Here is a 20,550-nt window from a genome sequence, read left to right as displayed (position 1 = left end):
CATTACCTGTAACCAAACAACTTACCATTCACATTAAACCAACATACAGATCAAATGCAGGCAGTCCAAGTGTTCTTAAAAACCAAAGCGATGCCTCTGGTGACAGGACCCTCTAAACTTTATGGTCCTCCCAAGTCATATTTGGGTGGGGTTCACCATTTGATACACATACACTAAGATATTATACTGACTGAAGCTTGAAAAAGCATGTTTAGACAATGTCCTTCCATTTCATTGTCCACATAAAGCATGTTCTACTCAACATTGTCCACATAAAGCATGTTCTACTCAGGCGACTGCACACACACACACATACACACACACACACAAAATAGGTTGGTAGATTTAACATTTTGCCACAAATAACTTCACTAAGTTGTACATGAGATTTAATTTACCTCTCCAACCTTGGTGAGTGGGCCGAGCTCTGGACTGGTCTGATTTGGGTGGCTGACAGCTGTATGGATGCACTTGCTCTCAGTGGTCAGCTGTAGAAGATGAAACAAAGAGACAAAAGGACAATAAAGAAAGTCCTGGGAACGTACTACTAGAGAGGATATTTGACATCTGAATAAAAAAAGAAGAAGACCTACCTCTTCAGGCTCATCAATTGAGGATGGGGGATTTGTGGCACCACAAATCTTTGGAGCCATTTTGTCATCAAGGGCCTGTAAAAAGGAAAAAAAACAAAAGATATTTTAGACCGTGGACTATGAAAACTATAATCTGATGAACACAGCATTTGAGGACTTCATTGTTTTTGTTCTACCAGTCTGTAATGGTCAGTATCATCTTTGCTATGGTGTGCTGGGTAGGTGGTATCGGGACTGGTGGTGCTATCAAACTGGGCAAGCTGGTGAGAATGCCAGCTCTGTGGGAAGGATGGATTTGGACAGTGTGGAGGCAGTGACAGACAGCGGATGAGAGGGACGCTGAAAACTATAAAGGACTACCCCTCTCTTCCTGTGTGTAGAACTGAGGCAGTTCAGGAGCATGTGTAGCCACAGGCTCAGTGAGCCGCATGCCTCAAAGCACTTAGGGGGCTCTTTTTGTACCATCAGCCATCAGACTCGTACATGTTATTACTATTTTATTGCATTTTATTGTTATTTATAGCGTATCTTAGTTATACGCAGCTTATTTATAGCATATCCTATATGAAGATATAACTTCTTCATATTTTTAAATTGTAGATGGGGAATTTGTGGTTAGCCTCAGTGCCAGGAGCTGACTTGTTGTAGCCCAGTATAACTAATAGGGTGCCTATCCATTACCTGTAACCAAACAACTTACCATTCACGTTAAACCAACATACAGATCAAATGCAGGCAGTCCAAGTGTTCTTAAAAACCAAAGCGATGCCTCTGGTGACAGGACCCTCTAAACTTTATGGTCCTCCCAAGTCATATTTGGGTGGGGTTCACCATTTGATACACATACACTAAGATATTATACTGACTGAAGCTTGAAAAAGCATGTTTAGACAATGTCCTTCCATTTCATTGTCCACATAAAGCATGTTCTACTCAACATTGTCCACATAAAGCATGTTCTACTCAGGCGACTGCACACACATACACACACACACACATTGAAATAGGTTGGTAGATTTAACATTTTGCTACAAATAACTTCACTAAGTTGTACATGAGATTTAATTTACCTCTCCAACCTTGGTGAGTGGGCCGAGCTCTGGACTGGTCTGATTTGGGTGGCTGACAGCTGTATGGATGCACTTGCTCTCAGTGGTCAGCTGTAGAAGATGAAACAGAGACAAAAGGACAATAAAGAGAAAGTCCTGGGAACGTACTACTAGAGAGGATATTTGACATCTGAATAAAAAAAAAAAGAAGACATACCTCTTCAGGCTCATCAATTGTGGATGGGGGATTTGTGGCACCACAAATCTTTGGAGCCATTTCGTCATCAAGGGCCTGTAAAAAGGAAAAAAAAAAAATATATATATATATTATCATAAATATCTTGAAGACAATATGTTCCTGTGTAGTATTCTGTGAAAAGATATCATGGCTGTATTGCTGAGTGTTTTGTGGAAAACATGTAGTCTCTGAAACAGTTCTCTAGCCACTGAACAGGCCACATGACTACAGTCTGTAGACTATGAAAACTATACTCTGCTGAATACAGTATTTGATTTCTTCGTTTTTTATCAATTGCCAGCCCACTTGCTAGAATGATCGCACTTCTAGAATAAGGGGCTGTAAGCTTTTACATGGAGTGACTTTTTAGTCCTTTTATAGTTCTTAGATTTGCTATGATTCTTTTAAATTACTTTTTCTCATGAATTTTCGTCAGTGCTGTTGAGTGGGTGGCCATCCACTAGATGTACCTAAACACGTATCAGTCACATTAAACCAACATACAGATCAAATGCAGGCAGTCCAAGTGTTCTTAAAAACCAAAGCGATGCCTCTGGTGACAGGACCCTCTAAACTTTATGGTCCTCCCAAGTCATATTTGGGTGGGGTTCACCGTTTGATACACATACACTAAGATATTATACTGACTGAAGCTTGAAAAAGCATGTTTAGACAATGTCCTTCCATTTCATTGTCCACATAAAGCATGTTCTACTCAGGCGACTGCACACACACACACACACACACACACACATTGAAATAGGTTGGTAGATTTAACATTTTGCCACAAATAACTTCACTAAGTTGTACATGAGATTTAATTTACCTCTCCAACCTTGGTGAGTGGGCGAGCTCTGGACTGGTCTGATTTGGGTGGCTGACAGCTGTATGGATGCACTTGCTCTCAGTGGTCAGCTGTAGAAGATGAAACAGAGACAAAAGGACAATAAAGAGAAAGTCCTGGGAACGTACTACTAGAGAGGATATTTGACATCTGAATAAAAAAAGAAGAAGACATACCTCTTCAGGCTCATCAATTGTGGATGGGGGATTTGTGGCACCACAAATCTTTGGAGCCATTTCATCATCAAGGGCCTGTAAAAAGGAAAAAAACAAAACATATTTTAGACCGTGGACTATGAAAACTATAATCTGATGAACACAGCATTTGATGACTTCATTGTTTTTATTCTACCAGTCTGTAATGGTCAGTATCATCTTTGCTATGGTGTGCTGGGTAGGTGGTATGGGGACTGATGGTGCTAACAAACTGCTAACAAAAGCTATAAAAATCATGTTCTACCTGGAGCTAGATGGAAAATGTACAGTATTTTGGTATGTGAAATGTTCTATGGTTAAAGCATTTCTTATATGAGAACTATCAATTTCAAAATGTCAAATTTCGACCACCTTGCATCTCCACGGCCAGTCTGAATCACCATAATTATAGGTGATCTCCTCTCCTGGACTTATGTCTCGAACTGCAAACAAACAGAGATGGGGCTTCCCTTGTACAGTGAGGTACTTCATCTTGGCATTAGGGTTCATATGGTCGTCATTTACAAGTCTGCCAAGTGACCCATTCTCTGTTGCTGCATCAACACTACAAAAACACAAGTAATATTTTCAAAACAATCCGTTTTTTTACTAATGCAATGTAAATGAACCTAATGTGAGAAAAGAGAAAAGAGTCATATAATTCTGATAAGATTAATCAGTGACATATATATACGTTACCACCACAGTTTTCCATTAAAATGGAACTCGAACATAAACACTTTGAGGAGGTCATGGTAAATGCTCCGTCTCCTCTCACATTCTTGCTTGCTTATTAGATCACCTCTGTATTCCAATAGAAAGTCTCCCTTTTCAAATGGAACAGAGGTGAAGATGCCACGACCTAATTCATCAAAGACAAAACAACAAATAAGTGGCAAAAAGTGATATGTATTAAAGTTGAATCATGATTAAACAGTCAGAAGATTCAACTTACCTTTTACAGCATTGATGTACTTGATGTCAAGTCCCACTTTGTCACTTTCAGCAGTAACATAAAATCTTGCATCATCCTTTGGATTAATGCGTCTCGCCGCTGCATGTTTACTGTTTACAGGTGCCACAGCCTAAATTACCAAAAGTGATTGTCAGGATTACAATGTTCACTGGGACAAGCATGATCAGAAAACAAAACTCTGGATAAATTAGTAATGTACAAGCCACATCTGGACAGAAGCCAAATGATGTGCTCATAACTGCACCACACATATTTTATTGATTATTTTAAGAATACATAAAAAGTGTAACATCTTTCTCACAAAATAACAGGCTGGTGGGAGTCTGTAATAGATAACAGGAGAAGGGTGACAGTTGCTTTAATCTCCAGCTGTGCTTGACCACATTCAGACTAAACTTCATCCTGCCTCCAACTGATTTTGTTTTCTGATGGTGTAGAAAGTCACTGACCACACAAGGTAATTTCTCTAATCAAAAACAAATCGAGCGAATCTCTAGTAGGCTTCATAGACCATGTTGCTCAGTGTTACCATCCAAAAATAACAGACAGGTAGCAAGAAAAAATGTTTTAACTAACAGCAGCTGTGTTCTTTTCAAAGATAAAATCTTAAATTGATACAGTCTGTCTGATTTCTCTTCTCTTTATATCATACGCTCTACATTTTCTCTTTCTTCATGTGACAGTAATGGGATTCACATTGTGTTTTTGGGTTCAAAGTCCTTTAAATTTGGTTTCTTTGGTCAATATGAATTACAGATTATTATGACATTAAAAAGAACCAGGGCATGAAATGTTATCACTGTGATGCTTCTGGCATTAGATCGGTTTTAGAATTATTCAAATTAACATGCACCTGACTGGTCAAAGAATGGTCAAAAGTATGTAAAACTACAAGAGAAAAGGCAGTCCCATCCCTCTACAAGTTTACTAGATTCAACATAGTCATATATTTGGAAAGTAGTCTAAACCCAGACATTTGCAGGAGGCTCAGTAAACAGGTGCTGTTTGCTATAGAAACCATGGTGCTTTATACTACTGCCTCTGTCCTCAGCTAACTAAATGAACAGTTCTTTGAAATAACACACTGCACCAGATACCTGTCAGGTCTGTTTTCCCTCATGTTTTGTATATTGATCATTGTGGTTGGTTACTATGGGTACCAATTAATTTATCTTACAGGTTTAGTACACTAACAAAACATCATAAACACATTACATTTATTAAATGGCCTGAAAGTACTCCTATTAATGATAAATCTTCCAGCCTTCCTGTGTCACTGCAACTTCATATTTAAACAAAATAATGTTGGGCTACTAAGAAAATATAAGATTCTCTAAAACAAACACAATGTCTGTGGTAAAAGTTAAGGCTTCCAGGTCCAGACCTCAGCAATTACAAAAGCTACAGGTGGATACAGACAGACAGTTACATAAACTTGTTAATCAACTTAGTACTTACAGAATAGGAAAACCAAAGATGATATCAGTACATCCTCTTAGTTCTTTTTGTTCCAGTTCCAAAAAAAACGAGCTGCCAACTAGCTGCTTTCTAGTCCTCCTCTCCTGTCCTCTCTGCAGACATCCACTTCACGTAAATGCTAAACGAGGCTTAACGAGCAGGGCATGTGGCTACGTCCTGCTTGTTAAGCCATGCCGTAGCCACAGCTCAACTTAACCTAGCTAGCTTTCATTTTAAAAACAAAACTACCAAATTTGACCTGCTGGCAATGTTGCTTCTGTCCTCATCTCTACCTGCTGTCCTCCACAGCTTTAGCCTGAGGCTTAATGAGCAGCACATGTTGATAGCCAATTAAGCTAGCTCAGCTAACATTGCACATGCTTGTAAATATAGCTATACATTTCACAGTAATATCTATAATATCTATTTACAATATAAACATTACCTGTATGTATTTAATCCTCTAGTAAGTCCATGACGTCTAGATGCCGCTTCCCAGGTGTGGTCCATTTAAGTTTTAAACAAAAACGTCTCTGGGCCATGCTCCGGGCATGTCTGGGCGGAGCTTCCAGTCGACCTCCGTTTGGCCCCGCCCACGCGCGTAAACCAGCCAATCACAAGACAGCCCGCCAAAATGCACCGTGTGTATCAGAAATGTGTATGAAACTGCAATATAAAACCCAGCAGTGGCGTCGCTGTTCTGATACACTGGGATACACTCAAAATCAGGTCAAGTGGTAAATGAGGACTTTCAAAGAAAAAGAGAATTTATGTAGTTTAGACACTACAGAATGCAATTCCGCTCTTTGATTTATGAGGACTTTGGCATAGTCCCCGTATTACCCTTAGGTCCGTGGAGCCCAGGTGAAATGTCTGGCGTGTTGTCCGTGTAAAACACACACACACACACACACACACACACACACACACACACACACACACACGCGCGCTGCGTCCCCCTGCTGCTTGGTTCTCCGTCGAGGTGTTGTGCTCCGATCTGCGCCACCACTTGTTTGACTGCACTTGCTTCGGTCCGTCACCGTTAGCGATCCTCCAGCCGTCTGCTCGTCTCCGTGTCCCCTGCCCTCCGGTGCGCCTGCTTCTCTGCGGTCCTCTGTCAGTGCTGCTTCTCGTCTGTGCTCCCCGTCCGTGTCGCTGCCCTCTGTGGCCGTGCTGCTGTGCTGGGTCTCCGGTCCCCCTCGCCCCGCGGTGGGGGTGGCGCGGGACTATCCCTCGCTGTCTGACCGTCTTCCCCTTCTTCCCCTTCTTCCTGGTTGAGCGTCTCCACAGGCCTCGCAGATCTCGACCGTCCTCTCGTCCAGCCTCACCTCCGGTCCTATCCTCGGTCCTATCTGCCACCAGTCCCGCGCCACCTGAGGGCCCCCATCTTACCACGCCCTTGCTCCTCACTTCCTCCCTCTTTCACTGCTCTCTCCTGTGTCTTTTTTTTGGAGTTTCTCGTTTGTCCCTTTTTCACTGCTCCCCAGTTCCTACCACACCTGTCTTTCATCAGTTCATTACTCTAGGCATGGTTTTGCGCACCTGTCTTTGATCAGCCTATCAGTCCAGGCTGTGCTGTTCACAGTCAGAGGAAGGAGGCGGAGTCCAGCAATACCTACTGGTGTTTATATTTTTTACCCCACCATGAATACAATTATTCAAGCATCATAGTTAAAAAGGCATGCATGCAACACATCACACAGGCACAGAAAACTGATCAAAGCATGCAAACACCAAAATGCATGTGCAATTTGTTAATTAAAAACACACAGGCACAGCAATTCACATGCAAAAGTTAAAATCAATGTCACACAGAGTTATTACTATATGGTGAGATTTTTCACATTTGACAGTAGGACACTTAATGCAAAGTTAGCATTGTCCAAAATGTCTTTGTCATGACTACTTAACACTTGACATTAATCTAAACATAACCTGTCACCTCGGTACTGCATTCACTGTCGTCAAACTGCTCTTATAACTTTTAAGAACTCTTAATGACAAGTCCAAATGGTTCAACTTTACTTGGGGTTATGGATATTATTCATGACACCGTCATATAAGCATTTGATGATGAAATCAAACTTCATGACAGGTTCAAATAGTTTCACTTTACTTGAGGTCAAGGAAAAATATTCATGACACAATTATGATGCTCTCATTACAGCCAATGTAAAAACCAACCTCTTAATGACATTTTATTGTAATGTTAACACATTAAGCTATATAGTTTATTAAAGTTCATTACATATTTATGACATAAATGAGTTTATGTTGTCTAGGTTAATGTCAAGTTTACACAGATTGTTGTCCTCCCTAAAGTTTTTAACTCTGCCCAAATAGCTGAAGAAGTCATGTGACGCTTCCAAGGAAAGGACATTATTTGGCTGCATGTTGTGAGGTCTGAATGTTTTTTCAAATGGTAAGCCAAGGAGGTTACATTTTTAACTCAGTTTGTCTGTACGTCTGTTTCTTTCTTTCTTTTTTCTGTCTTTCAACAGAATTACAGAAAATGTACCGGCCCCATTTTCATGAAACCTGGTGAAAGGGTGTAGATCGGCCCTAGGAAGAAACCATTACATTTTGGAGCGGATCCAAACTACAGTTAGGATACACAAATTATTTCTCACTTTTATTAACATTGTGAGATAGGGCATTTGTGTTGCATCTATGTGGTGTCGGAAAAAAAATCAGAAAAATTTGTTTCAGACTGGCAAAAATCTCACTCCATTAGCATTGTGAAATAGGGCATGATTTTTACCCCTTCTTTTGTTCCATGTCCATGTTTAGTTAACACTAACATGCATGTGAGTTTCTCACACCTCAGTGTTCTGCATTTCTCTGCAAAGAGAAGCAACCTGACCACAGAGAGAACAGAGAAGAGACAAACTAAGAAAAAACAATGATGTCATTTTCCATTCCCCTCTTATGATTAATACTCTGCTCTTCATTCTGTTCAATGTAACTGCCTCATGGTTCACAGGTCAAATACATTCCTGTTCCATCACTACACCTGCAGACTGTGTGACATCCTGAATCAGTGCACATAGAGATGAACTGTCTGTCTGTTTTTCTCTTCTCTTTATGAATGCTCTTTTCTGGTGTCGGTGGCACACTCGTTAGGGCTTGCGAGCCAGCCTATGAGTAGGATAACGTTACGTTTTGAGTGGATGGCGAGCATGAGACGCCGAAATCAATGCCAATGAGATTCTGAATTGTAAGTTTACTTTTAAGAAGTTGCCAAATGGTTCCATTGACAAGACCAAAGTGATCTGTGTGTTTGGTCGTTGTGAACTGAGCTGTCATCGCAGCATGTCCAGTCTGAAATAGCACTTGATGGCCAAGTACACAGCTGAAGTTAATTCCCCGCCCCCTCGTCAAAGCCAGGCGACTAAAGCACAAAGCAAGCCGATCCACTTTTCAATGTTGAAAAGAGCATTAAAATGAGAAAAAAATAAGGGGACAAAAAGAAATGAAGGGACATTTAGAATAGATCAAAATATGTGATTAAGTGTGTGTTAACTATGACATTAATGTGATACATCGCGAATAAATATTTTAATCGTACTAAAAAACAGCACTAAAAACAACAAAAAATTATGGTATCGAGGGTGTGTGCTTAAATTTGTCTCTGGCATGTATATTAATGATCCAAAGAGGAAGGAAATGTAGTCTTTATCAGCCTGATATCTGTCTTCTGCTTACTGACAACAGAGGAGAGGCATCTTTAAAGACGACGTCTGTCTTCATTGTAAGTAGAAACAGTTTATTGATTAGTTTATTGATACTGTATACCTCCTGTGTACATTATTTTATCTGCTGACATGTTTTATTGTCTCACACAGAGAGATGAGAGGAGCAGCTATGAGTTTAACTGCAGCAGCGAGTGGATTTGTTGTCTTCCTTCTCTCTGTGTCAGGTACTGTATATCTACAGTTACATTCATTCTTTAAAAGAGGGATTCTGGGAAAATGGGGGACTGAAGGTCATTATGTGTGAATAAGTGGATCAGAGTTGTGTGAAGGACAAACTTCCCAGAAACGCTACAAATATTTGTTTTGTTTACAATTTTGATAGTTTTTGTGTGAATTGGATATCAGCAGGATCTTCTCTTGTGTTGGCCAGCATCTTTGACTTTTTGTCTTTTGCATGAAGTAACTGTGTGCTAAACACTTTTACATGCTGTAAACAGAGAATATTGTGGCTTTTATTCAGAACTGTTCCTTCCTCACTCTGTGAAAACATATTACAGTTTAATCTGTTCTAAAGACGACCCCTGTTGTAGAAACGACAGCTAACTTTTATCACGGTGAAGTTTATTTTAAAGTAATACTGGTCAGTGAAGTCATCTCATACCGTCTCAACTTCTCTTTGTTCATCACACATCTGAGCCCGATGACCTCAGTGTTCTGCTTTTCTTTTTAGTTTTCACACTTACCTCAGCATCAACCTGACCACAGAGTGAACAGAGCGGAAACTAACCAAGAAATTTAGAAATTCATATACTTGCTGTTATCCCTAATAATGTATTATGTATGTATATTAATAAATATCAACTTTTCAACTTTCAACCTATTTAACTATTCCGTTGTGTTTAGACTTGTCTTTGCCTGTTAACTTTGGTTTAATTCTGAAATAACTTGAAAAAAGTAACATAAGAATTATTGTTAACAGGAGGTAGAACGTTAAGTTAAAACATGTATGTTATGTATAATTCTGCTCTTTCCTAGAAGAGTCTGTAAAATGTATTTTTTGTTAGCATGTAAGAAGCACTTCTTAGGCTTATTTTTGCTAAACAATTAACACATACTGTATATACATACAATAAAGTAACACATATCCCTATGTCCCGAATATGATAAAATAGGATAAAACTTGATAAAATCCTAAAATACAGATAAGTTAGACAGATGCATCATGGGGAACTTTTTATGACTTTTATGATTATTGAGGATTTTTAAGTTTGTCCAGGTTACCTTTCCCTAGATCATGTAGGTAGTACTGATTGTTAACTGAAGTTTTTAATTCATTGTGCTCTCTGATGTTCTCTGTGTTACAGTGATACAGGGTCAGGATGGCTTGAGAGTGACTTACACCTCTACTCAGATCTGTGCTGTTAAAGGATCAACAGTGAACATACCCTGCAGCTACACATACCCATCCAGAATAAATGGCCTTGTTACCAAAGTTGAGAAAAGATTCTGGTTTACTGAATTAAATAATGGTGAACCTGTGGATCTGACAACAATCTCAGAGTACAAACAGCGTGTGCAGTATCACTCTGAAAACAAGGACTGTACTCTGAGAATCTCAGACCTGAGAGAGAGAGACTCAGCTGTGTACAAGTTCAGGTTCATAACAAACCATGGTGCAAAATATATTGTTTTACCTGGAGTCACTCTGTCTGTTACAGGTAACAATTCAATCTACATTATTTAAAAAAATACTTTCAAGTGTTCAACATGTTATGGAAGTTGTGTGTGTGGGGTGTGGGTGGGTTCAGTCTAAAATGAAGACTTCTGTTATTTTTATTTTTATTTTTATTTTTATTTTTATTTTTATTTTTATTTTTATTTTTATTTTTATTTTTATTCAGGTCTCCAGGTGCAGGTGATCAGATTACAGGTCTATGGGTCCCCTAACCAGTCAGGTCTGAAGTGTCAGAGCAGTTGTCCTCTACCTGGTCATCCTTCCTACATCTGGTACAAGAATGGACAGAACACCTACACATCTAATTGTTATTCAGACTCCTTTTATCCTGAAGACAGCGTTTCCTGTGCTGTAAGAGGACATGAGGACTTCCCCTCTCCTTCAGTCTGTGAGTTTACTTACAGTCTTCCTCTGACATAACACCATCTAGTGGAGCCTTTAACTTTTTGTACTGTACTTTAAAGGTGCAATATGTAATATTGTATGTAATACTGGCAGCTAGCGGTTAAAATAGTTACTGCACTACCAATTCAAAATACTGGAGAGTCGTTTCCCCCGCCCCCTCCTCCCCAGACTCGAAGTTCACAGAGGTTGCCAGGCTGAGACCGCAGCATTCACAACAATGTTGCTAGACGCTTTTCTCACATAGCCAGACGTTACTCCACAGCACAGCGGAGTAGCTAACGGTAGAATTACGGCAACAATCGCTAAACACACTGCAAACTCACAGTCCTCTCTTTCCGATTTACAGCCCCCCTCTCATGGCTTAAAATAACTCACCGTTGTCGGCTGCAGCCGCTGAACTACACGTTGTAAGCAGCCGTGGCCCGCTTGCCTGGTCCTCCCGGTAACGTTAGCTAGCAGTTAGCAGGGTTAGCATGGCGGCGTTAGCCAGGACCAGTCGGGATCACTTTACTGGCTATGTCTCAATTGTTTTTGCGAGTAACCAACTCGGTTATTCTAGCTATATAATTCAATGTGAGTACACAAATGTTGAAATGACAAAAAATGCTTATCCCTAGCAGCTGTGATAAATTAGCCTGAAGCTAATGCTTACCTGTTCAGGAGAAAATAAATGCGTCCTTTTGGGCTCTAAGCTGTCTCCATCTTTCAAATACAACTCCAATATTTACCAGGGGGTTGTTACGTCTCTGGTCACGCAACTGTTAGAAACATGCTGTTTTCTTTTTTAATGTCATGTAGAATCTATCTCCGTTGATCCTGTTCGTTTGTTTGCTGCTTTCATGGCTGTACTTCCGTTACAGCTGTAGCGTGCTGGGTTTACGTTTTTACAGGTATATCTGGCAACCCGGCCTGCCTGTCAAACTGGGCCGTTGATAACAACACACAGATCAAAACATAAACATAAATTCCGTCACGGAATGTAAATTTCAAAAAGAAAAAATACTGACATTAGCATTGTTGTCAGAAAAGATAGTATTTCAGTTTAACATGTTTCCTAAATATCTGATGTGGCACTGGTGTCATTTTTGGATTTATTACAGTACAAATATTACATATTGGACCTTTAACTTCATGTAACTCTGTGATATTTGGGGATTGTGCAGATTTGTATGAAAACCAAATCACTAATCAATGATCTCTTAATTCCTGACCTCACTGTAAAGTAAAGCTGTAAATTAAGAGCTCACACTGGAAATTTATCAAAACAAGATTTGTTAACATGTCCTTTTTTCAGTTTTCATTGTTAAAGTGTGTCATTTAGTCATCTTGACCTTTAATTAAAAAAATTAAAACACTTAACTGACCCAGGTTTAAACAAATTTTTTTTTTCTGGTCTATCCACAAACATGAGTGAAAAGAATGAAGTCAGATGTTCACAAGTCCTGAATATTTACGAGTTATTAGTGTTAGAAGATCTGTCTGATTGAGTTTCTTTGTGGAAGTGATGATGTCAGAAAATGTCATGGGAGGAAAAATCATTTCAGAAATATTTTCATTATTTAATGCCCTTGTGTATCTTATTAACCAGCAGAGGTCATCAGTAGACATGACAGTGTCCAAACCAAGGGGGTAAGCTTCGCTTCAGAACACGAACCTCCTATGGCGCCATTTTGATGCTACAAAGCCATCACCTCTCGTTAGCATTCCATTGACTCCCATTCATTTTGACGTCACTTTGACAGCAAATAACTTTACATCTAAAGACTCTATTTGTCCATTGTTTATTTCTAAAGAAACACGACAATGTATAAAAGGCTCCATTACCTTGTACCTCACGTTATGGCTCCACAGCAGAGGTTTTTGTAAAAATAGGCTAACGATTGTGTCTTGACCACGTGACTTACTGTGGCATAGCAGAGGAATTATCGTATAGCACAGGAGAAGCCCGCACGCAGTTTGGACTTACATTAACTGTTTAAGTTTAATTACTAATGTTAACTAACATTTTAGTTAGCAATAATTAGCCTGTGCCCATATTATATCCCAGCCCGGTCTCACGGCAGTTCGTTATATAGTTACGTTATTTTAATCTATTAAGTCGTGGACAGGTTACGTAAATTACTTTTTTTCCGTGTAGCGATTACGAAATTGAAAGCATTTCAAGTCCCCGTTGTTGTGTGCTCCTGCGCCCGGGGATCGCGTACCGCGAGTGGCGGCCCGTCCCGTTGTTGTGGCCGGTGTGTGGCGCCTCATTTCCCCGTTGTTGCGTCCCCCAGAGCAGGTTTGAAAAGCGTGACCTGTACACCTTGAAAAGTCGTTGCATATACACGAAAAAAAATGTCAAAATCGTAACCTGTACACAAATTTATGAATCAAAATAACGTGACTATTACACGACCTGGTGTGAGACCGGGTTGTATATCCTTACATATACCTACGCTCTCCGTCTCTGTAAGATTCGGAATGATTTAGATTTCTCTTGTCACAGCTACCAGAAGACTTCCAACTTTCAGACAGGTTGCTCACGTCACATTTATGTCTTCAAGCTCAGTTGGAGGCTGCGCAGTAACGCTCAGCCATCACCGGAAAAGTGTTTCTAATATCCTTCACTGGTCTCCGTCCAGAGACATGGGATCTGTTGGTCCATTCATATATACTGTCTATGGTCCAAACACACTGAACCTCAATCATTTCCTTGTTTACTCCGCTGAATCAGTAACAAAGTGTCAAACTAGTAACCATGGTAACAGGACACCATGTTTCTAATTTAGAGGAAACTCAAGCTCCATCACCCACTTTCTGTTTCTGTTAACTATTGTCCACTTAAGTTATGTTCCACCGGGAAAATAAACTTGTCTTTAAATTAAATTTTGAATGTGTTCACATAAGATAAACTTTTCAGGCATTTTCTGACATTCTATATTTTAATTCAGTTCTTGTTAGACAGCTGCACTGAAGTTATTAATTCATTGTGCTTCCTGATGTGCTTTGTGTTACAGTGCTAAAGGGTCAGGATGGCTTAAGAGTGACTTACACCTCTACTCAGATCTGTGCTGTTAAAGGATCAACAGTGAACATACCCTGCAGCTACACATACCCATCAGCTGTAGGTGGAGTTGATACTACAGTTGAGCAGAGATTCTGGTTTATTCAACAGTTTTTGGATCTGACAACAGTCTCAGAGTATTCAGGTCGTGTGTATTCTCACTCTAAAAACAAGGACTGTACTCTGAGAATCTCAGACCTGAGAGAGAGAGACTCAGCTGTGTACAAGTTCAGGTTCACAACAAACCAAGGTGGGAACTATGTTGGTTATCCTGGAGTCACTTTGTCTGTCACAGGTAACTTTTTATCCAAATTTTTTATAATGTAAGTGTTCAACATGTTATGAAAGATACTTCTGTGTATTATTTTGTGTGTGTGTGTGTGTGTGTGTGTGTGTGTGTGTGTGTGTGTGTGTGTGTTGACAGTTCAATCTAAAATGAAGACTTCTGTTCCTTATTTACATATTAAGGTCTCCAGGTGCAGGGAAGCAGATTGAAGATCTACAAGTCTTATAACAAGGCAGATCTGAAGTGTCATAGCAGTTGTCCTCTAACTAGTCATCCTTCCTACATCTGGTACAAGAATGGACAGAAGATTGATGGACAAACATCAGATTCGTATTCAGCCTACTTTTATCCTGCAGACAGCTTTTCCTGTGCTGTAAGAGGACATGAGGACTTCCCCTCTCCTTCAGTGTGTGAGTTTACTTACAGTCTTCCTCTGACATAACACCATCTAGTGGAGCCTTTAACCTTTTGTACTGTACCTTAACTAAATGTAAATGTGATATTTGGTGATTTATTTTGCAGATTTGTATGAAAACCAAACCACTAATCAATGATCTCTTATTTCCTGACCTCACTGTAAAGTAAAGCTGTAAAATAAGAGCTCACACTGGAAATTTAGCCACACAACATTTGTCAACATGTCCTGTCTCCGTTTAAAATATGTAATTGTGTCTTTATTTCACACTTTTCTTCGTTGAAATGTGTTATTCAGCAATCTTGACCTTTCATGTCAGATGCAAAACACGTCATGGGTAAAGGTTTTAACTTACATTTTTTTATTCTGGTCCATTCACAAAACATGACTGAAAAGAATGAATCTGTCCATTCAAGTTTCTTTGTGGAAGTGATGATGTCAGAAAATGTCACAGGAGGAAAAATCATGTCTGACACATTTTCATTATTTAATGCCCTCATGTATCTTATTAACCAGCAGACAACAGACATGACAGTGTCCAAACACACTGAACCTCAATCATTTCCTTGTTTACTCCACTGAGTCAGTAACTGTGTCAAACTAGTATCCATGGTAACAGGACACCATACATTTTTACAATCTGAGTTTCTAAAAGGGGTGATAGAATGATAATGTAGGGTATTTCACACTGTTCCTTAAGGTCTCCTAATGGAGTATGTAACATTGGTTGGGCTGAAAATGGCTTGGTTGATATTTTACTGTCCCCTTATGCATCCCTGTGTTTTGGCCCTATTTGTAACAAGAGCTTTTCTTCCAAATATGGGATGCTCATGAATATTTAGATGAGCTGCGTGCTGATTGGTTGAGCGAATCCCCGTACACACACATTAGAGACGCGCGCTGATTGGTTGAGCGAATTCCCATACACACACATTAGAGACGCGACAGAATCTCATATTCCAAACACTGCAATGTTTCATTACCAAATTCACTTCTGAGACTTTTTATGCGAGAAATCAACTATATAATGCTCAAATATGGGCCGTTTTACAAAAATTGATGGCTAATTGCAAATTTGGTAAGACGTGTCGGACTTTAGGAGCTCCACACAATCTGACGAGAAAGCGGCAGCCTGCTGGGCTCCATACCCAGGGCAAAGTCACCCTTTGTGGCTTACAGCATTACCGGGGCTTGGCCGGCTGCCAGCACAACTATAATTTATTTACAGTTTGAATTTTGTCACGCCACTTATATAACATCTACCCCAATGTGTCATAAAGCTAACAATGGTGTCAGATTTCAATGTAATGACTTTTTTGTGAACACTAGGGGTTTTGGTAGCTGCGACTATCCCTTGAATCCTAGCTATGTGTAGCTACAAATCATGGATAGAAGCTTCATTTTCGGCGTAATTTGAGTATATTTACAGTTTGAATTACATCACGCCACTTATATAACATCTACCCCAATGTCTTATAAAGCTGACAATGGTGTCAGATTTCAATTTAATGAATTTTTGTGAACACTAGGGGTTTTGTTAGCTGCGCCTGTACCTTCAATCCTATGTGTACAGATTGCGGCTAGTTAGCTTAATTTTTGGCGTAATTAGAGTAAATTTACAGTTTGAATTTCGTCACGCCACCTATATAACCTCTACCCCAAGGTCTTATAAAGCTAACAATGGTGTCCGATTCCAATTTTATAAATTTGTGTGAATTTCAGAGGAATTCTAAGAGGAGGCTAGCTAGCTCTCATTAACTTACATTTTTTTATTCTGGTCCATTCACAAAACATGACTGAAAAGAATGAATCTGTCCATTCAAGTTTCTTTGTGGAAGTGATGATGTCAGAAAATGTCACAGGAGGAAAAATCATGTCTGACACATTTTCATTATTTAATGCCCTCATATATCTTATTAACCAGCAGAGGTCATCAGTAGACATGACAGTGTCCAAACACACTGAACCTCAATCATTTCCTTGTTTACTCCACTGAGTCAGTAACTGTTAGCTAGTTAACTAGTTAGCTTAATTTTCGGCGTAATTAGAGTATATTTACAGTTTGAATTTCGTCACGCCACTTATATAACCTCTACCCCAAGGTCTTATAAAGCTAACAATGGTGTCCGATTCCAATTTTATAAATTTGTGTGAATTTCAGAGGAATTCTAAGATGAGGCTAGCTAGCTCTCATTGATAGAGCTAGCTCCATCCAGCCGTAGGCTCTATCAATGAGACTCGCGGACAATTTCGCGTTTATTTCACTGATCGTTTGTTTGAATAACTCAACACATAACTACACACACACTCGCTGCCCGCGCTCTCAATCACACACACCGGCCATTTAGCAGGAAGCGGGTAGCTGCAGGCTCAGGAGCTCTGTCCAGGCAGCGGCGTTTGGTAGTCCATTCACCCACAAAACGGTGACTTTGCGCGGGTATGGATTGCCGTGGGCTGCCAGCCTTGACGGAGCTCTATCTACCTCACAGCAGGCCGGGGTCTGTGAAGGAAGGCAGGTCGGGCGGTGAGGCAGCAACACAGGCAGCACCGGCCGCTTAACTCTGACACACAATCGGACAAAATTTGCAATTAGACATACATTTTTGTAAAATGGCCCACATTTGACCTCTGCATCGTTGATTTCTCGCATAAAAAAGTCTCAGAAGTGAATTTAATGGTAAAATAGAAGATGAACAATGTATACAATTTCTGAGATCTGCACAACCTAGATTCATAAGACTAACTGATCTCAGGTCAGTTGCAGCCTATGCAAATGTTGGGGCGTGACAAAGAGAGAGACTAGAGCCAAATGAGGAGGAGCCGCCGAGTTGACGTCAACTAGGCGGCTTGTTGAGATTTGCCCGTTTTCAGAAAGTTTCAAATTGTGAGATTTGCAGAGGAAAGAGGTGTCAATGGGATTTATAGGTGTATGTCCTAGTTACCCACTAAACTGTCATTATTCAACTATGACAAAGTAAAATCGGTTTTGCATTCTATCACCCCTTAAAATAGAAGGAAGTGAAGTTACACCACTCACTTTGTGTTTGTATGAACAAGGGTTGTTTTAAATATTTTCAAGTTCTCTATGTTTTCTCCTCCAGATGGTCCAAAGCTTCCCTCTGTGTCAGTGAGTCCCTCTGCTGAGATAGTGGAGGGCAGTTCAGTGACTCTGACCTGTAGCAGTGATGCTAACCCAGCAGCTAAATACACCTGGTACAAGGAGAAGTCAGTCTATAAATATCTAAGTAAAGGACCACAGCTCGTCTTCAGCTCCATCCGGTCCTCTGACTCTGGACAGTATTACTGTACAGCTGAGAACGAGCTGGGGACGAAGACGTCTCAATACAAATTAATTGACGTGAAATGTGAGTGAAACGACTCATTTAATAACAGTATTACTGTAAAGCTGAGAAGGAATTAAGGAAATACATCAATATAAATGTGTGAAACGTGAGTAAAACAAAGCTAATTTAAAAACCATCATGCAACTAATGACAACTTGTTAAATCTTTATTAGCCACTCCAGTGTTTAGTTGACCATGTTCTTTCTTCAGTTCTGCCTGTTTCCCAGTCTGCTGCTGTAGTTCACTGAGCTGCTGCAGTAGATGATGAAAAGACAGTTTGATTTACAAATGTCTCCCAGATCTGTACGGATGTTCAGGGGATTCAAACCATCAGTGATCCAGAAAACCACCTCAGGCTTCTGTCCTGTTCTCAGTCCAACCCTCTTACACCAAATCTGCTCATCAATAGTTAATCAGCGCCATCATTCCAGTATTTACATCATATATCAAACATATTGTGTGGTATAAGTTATGTCTGTTTCCCCTCAAAAATATGGAACATTCTTCTACTCTCTGGTTAGAATTTAATGTTTTTCACTGAAGTGGTCCCAACAAAGAGATCAGCCTGCTGCCAGTCACAAACCACCTCTAAAAGGTTTAGATGCTTTTACACACAACTATTACTCATTTCAACACAAGATGTAGAAGAAATCCAAACTAATTGTTGGTTGTTTTGTTGTAGCAGGAAAGTTTCTCCAATTTCACCTGCACAAACACATGTTTAATGCACCGGACATGTTAATAGCTAGCAGCCCATAACTGGTTACAATAAAATAACATTCCCTGTGTGCATTTCCAGACTGTTTTTCTGTAGGTGTGTTCAGGGAGGAACCTCCATCATGTCAGAGGTGGATGACACTGACTGACTGATTAACAGACAGTCTCACCTGGCAAAGAGATTCATCAATCTGATCCTACTAATGAGGTGTATCACATATCTGTCTATATTTCCAGGGAATTTAACAATGATAATGAATATCATCAGGCTGACTGTGGTGGTCCTGATGCTGATTCCTCTGCTGCTCTTGAGTCTGTGGGCGAGGTAAAACCAGAAACATCCATCAGTTCAGTCACCGCTCTTTTATTTTCTTCTACCATCTTTCAGTTACTTTAGATTAAGTATGATAAATGTCATACATTCTGTATTTGTTGTTGGACTCAATCCAGGAAGAAGAAAACTCTGAGCTCCACCACTGGACCACATGGACCTGTAGAGATAGAGGTGAGAGAGAGAGAGAGAGAGAGAGAGAGAGAGAGAGAGAGAGAGAGAGGGTATTGACATAACTTCCCCATATATCACAGTTATAATAACTTGGCTCATACACGCTGTGAAAACTAAAGAAGGGGTGACATCAATTTATGTTTAAAATACAACTGTCTGAGTAGAAACCAGTAATGTATTTGGCCATGACACAATATTTGCAAATAATTTACATTTAAATGTGAAATGTTGTTTTTATTAACTCTTAGTATATGCAGTTTTCATGAACAAGGTCCTCATTTTGTCATCTCTCCCCATCAGTTAGACTCTTGTCCTGCGTATCAGAACATCTCAGACACTGCAGCACAGACAGAAGACCCAGAGGAGCAGGAAGACCTGGTGTGAAGTCCAGTCAGGTTAGAGCCTCCTGCATCAAATAAAACAGGCCCACTCCAGATTTACAGTCACAGTTCCATCCATAACTTTACACCAGTTTCATGTGATTTTCTGCAGATGCAGCTGAACCAGAGACTGGACTCACCTGATGGAAACAAAGTAGTACGACATTGAAATATCCCTGAGGAGAGCGTGGCTGTGGAGGGTGCGGGGGAAGTGGATACATTTACCTTCAACTCCAGAAGATTTTATTGTCAGTTTTGAGTATCAGCAGCAGGTAGGAGTCAGCAGCAACATGTAGCACAACGTTTAGAAGAATGTGGTGTTGGCAGCTTGAACTGAATCATGTCGAGGTATCAAACATGATTTATTGTTCAGATCAGCTGATGCTCAGGTGTTCTGTGACTTACTGATGTATATGCAAGCTTATTTTCTACTGTAGAGTTAGTTTTAGGCCATGTTATGCTTAAGGCTAGGAAGGATGCACTTCATTTAGTGATGAAAATGATTTGATTTTGTATGTGTATCTTAAAAAAGTAATTATTTTGTACATTTTAAAGTTCATCTGAAAATGTTTTGGCATGGGTTAAGTGGGAGAAAAAGAAAAGAAAAAACAAAAATGATGTGCAACATACATTTTTTATAATATCTTATTTTGGTTGCTGGTGTCTTTGT

At 39.9% G+C, this 20,550-nt stretch overlaps 1 protein-coding gene across 1 annotated transcript in view; it reads left to right on the top strand.

Annotated features, from left to right (window-relative positions):
• Positions 1-20,223, top strand: part of LOC114546576 (B-cell receptor CD22-like) — a 30,294-nt gene extending 10,071 nt beyond the window's left edge. Inside the window, exons 7-10 of the mRNA XM_028565439.1 lie at positions 19,233-19,320; positions 19,446-19,500; positions 19,805-19,895; positions 19,993-20,223. Of these exons, the coding sequence (XP_028421240.1) occupies positions 19,233-19,320; positions 19,446-19,500; positions 19,805-19,895; positions 19,993-20,024 (266 nt within the window). The 3' untranslated portion in view covers positions 20,025-20,223. The remainder of the gene's footprint in view (positions 1-19,232; positions 19,321-19,445; positions 19,501-19,804; positions 19,896-19,992) is intronic.
• Positions 20,224-20,550: the final 327 nt, after the last annotated feature.

Source organism: Perca flavescens, chromosome 2 (assembly GCF_004354835.1).
Source record: "Perca flavescens isolate YP-PL-M2 chromosome 2, PFLA_1.0, whole genome shotgun sequence".
In the NCBI taxonomy this organism is placed as follows: domain Eukaryota; kingdom Metazoa; phylum Chordata; class Actinopteri; order Perciformes; family Percidae; genus Perca; species Perca flavescens.
This window is presented reverse-complemented; position numbering and strand designations above follow the sequence as displayed.